Below are 1822 nucleotides of genomic sequence, written 5' to 3'. Positions count from 1 at the left end.
ATCAGTAGTTTAGTTATGTTTATTAATGAAAGACTAAAATCAGTTTATTTATAATTTTAACTTTTATTAGTAAATATTAAATGCATATGCTCTTTATTTCTATTACTACATATAAAATTATATTTTTTTGCCAAAAAAATAATAAAAAATAATACTGCATATACTACGAGCACAATTATTATATATTGATGATGATGTACCGCATAGTATTACTATAATTAGGTACCCGGAGATGGATGAGATGAAGAGGACCGAACCCCGATTAGAAGATGTTTCAGATTTGGTTCACGGCATACAATCTTTGGAGATGGAGGAGGTGAAGAGAAGCGGGCCATGTTTAGAAGATGTTGTCGATTTGGTTCACCACATACAGTCTTTGTTGTCCATAAAAGAAGCGACTCGAACTTGTGTGTTGTCAAAGTTATGGAAACAAGCTTGGTATACCATCCCTACCCTTAGGTTTGATGATTATGAACATCAAGAAATTATGCACTTTATTGAGCAAACTCTCTCAAGGTATAATGAAGACAACGTGCCAATTAAAAGTATTGATCTTGGAATAACAATCGAAGATCAAGAGTCATCTTCTCTTGCTAATAAGTGTATTCGAACCGTAGCTACCCAAAGATGTCTTAAAGAGCTTTCCCTCAAAATTTATAACTCTATAAGACGCAATTTTATACTTACAGATGAGATATTTTCCAGAGAAAATCTACACAGACTTGAAATTGAGAGTACATACTCGAAGCGTCATGATAGTGTTTGTGTGACTCAGAATCCTGTGATCAACTGTGTGTCATTGAGAGTACTCAAGCTGTACAAAGTGAAGATAAGTGATGAGGTACTTAATAACTTATTCTCTACTTGTACATTACTTGAGAAGATACGCCTTATACACTGTACTGGCTTTACGAAGATCAAGATAAAAAATCTGCGTTATCTTCAAAAGTTTAAATTAGCAGCATCAATAAAAAGATATAAAATATTGGAAGTTGATGATGTCCCTAACCTTCAAAATTTGAAGTACTTTTCTTTACCCATTCCAAGGTCATTCAATTTTGATTCATTAAGTAGAGTGATCGAGTTGAGATTATTCGATGTCATGATAGATGTTGCATTTGCTGATAACATCAAATCGAAATTACCTTTTCTCGAGAGTTTGGATCTTAGATTTTGTCACTGGAGTCCGAAAAAGTTGGATATTACAAGTGCGTCGTTGAAAAAACTGTCCCTAATGTTGCTTAAAGACAGGCAGATCGACGACTTACAAGTTTCTGCTCCTAAATTAATTCATTTGTTTTACAAAAGCCCCACAATTCCTAATCTATCGTTTCAAAATCATACTACTCCGGGAAAAATTCAGCTTGGTCGTCTCGAATTAGGGAAGCCCACGGATAATCATTGTCTTAATAAGATGAGGGAATTTCTCAATTTATCAAGCGAGTTTGACATTGGAATAAGATTTGATTTTTCTCATGAGGATGATGTACTGGACATGGATATTGATGATCTCGAAACACGGTTCCCATTTCCGGCTACAAACGTGCACAAACTATCGTTTGATATCTTTTCAGGCGAAGGCCGGGTGCACCCTTCATATTTTGATGCACTGTTTAGAATTTGCCATCCCAATTACATAACAACTAATGTATGCAATAGTTATAGTAGCTTATTAAGTGAACTGATGAAAAGGAAAACGTTAGGTTTGAAAAACATCGAGCTTAAAAATCCACGTAACAATAAGTGGGAAGGTCTAACTGACACTAGTCCAGTAATTAGGTACCATGATCTTGAGTTGAAACTAAACTGGGGCTCTCTCTAA

General features: G+C 34.8%; 1 protein-coding gene across 1 annotated transcript; it reads left to right on the top strand.

Annotated features, from left to right (window-relative positions):
* Positions 1 to 232: 232 nt before the first annotated feature.
* Positions 233 to 1822, top strand: LOC139867866 (F-box/LRR-repeat protein At5g02910-like). The gene has a single exon (XM_071856214.1). The coding sequence runs from the start codon at positions 233 to 235 to the stop codon at positions 1820 to 1822; it is 1590 nt and encodes a 529-aa protein (XP_071712315.1).

The sequence above is a fragment of the Rutidosis leptorrhynchoides genome, chromosome 9 (genome assembly GCF_046630445.1).
Source record: "Rutidosis leptorrhynchoides isolate AG116_Rl617_1_P2 chromosome 9, CSIRO_AGI_Rlap_v1, whole genome shotgun sequence".
Lineage (NCBI taxonomy): Eukaryota > Viridiplantae > Streptophyta > Magnoliopsida > Asterales > Asteraceae > Rutidosis > Rutidosis leptorrhynchoides.
This window is presented reverse-complemented; position numbering and strand designations above follow the sequence as displayed.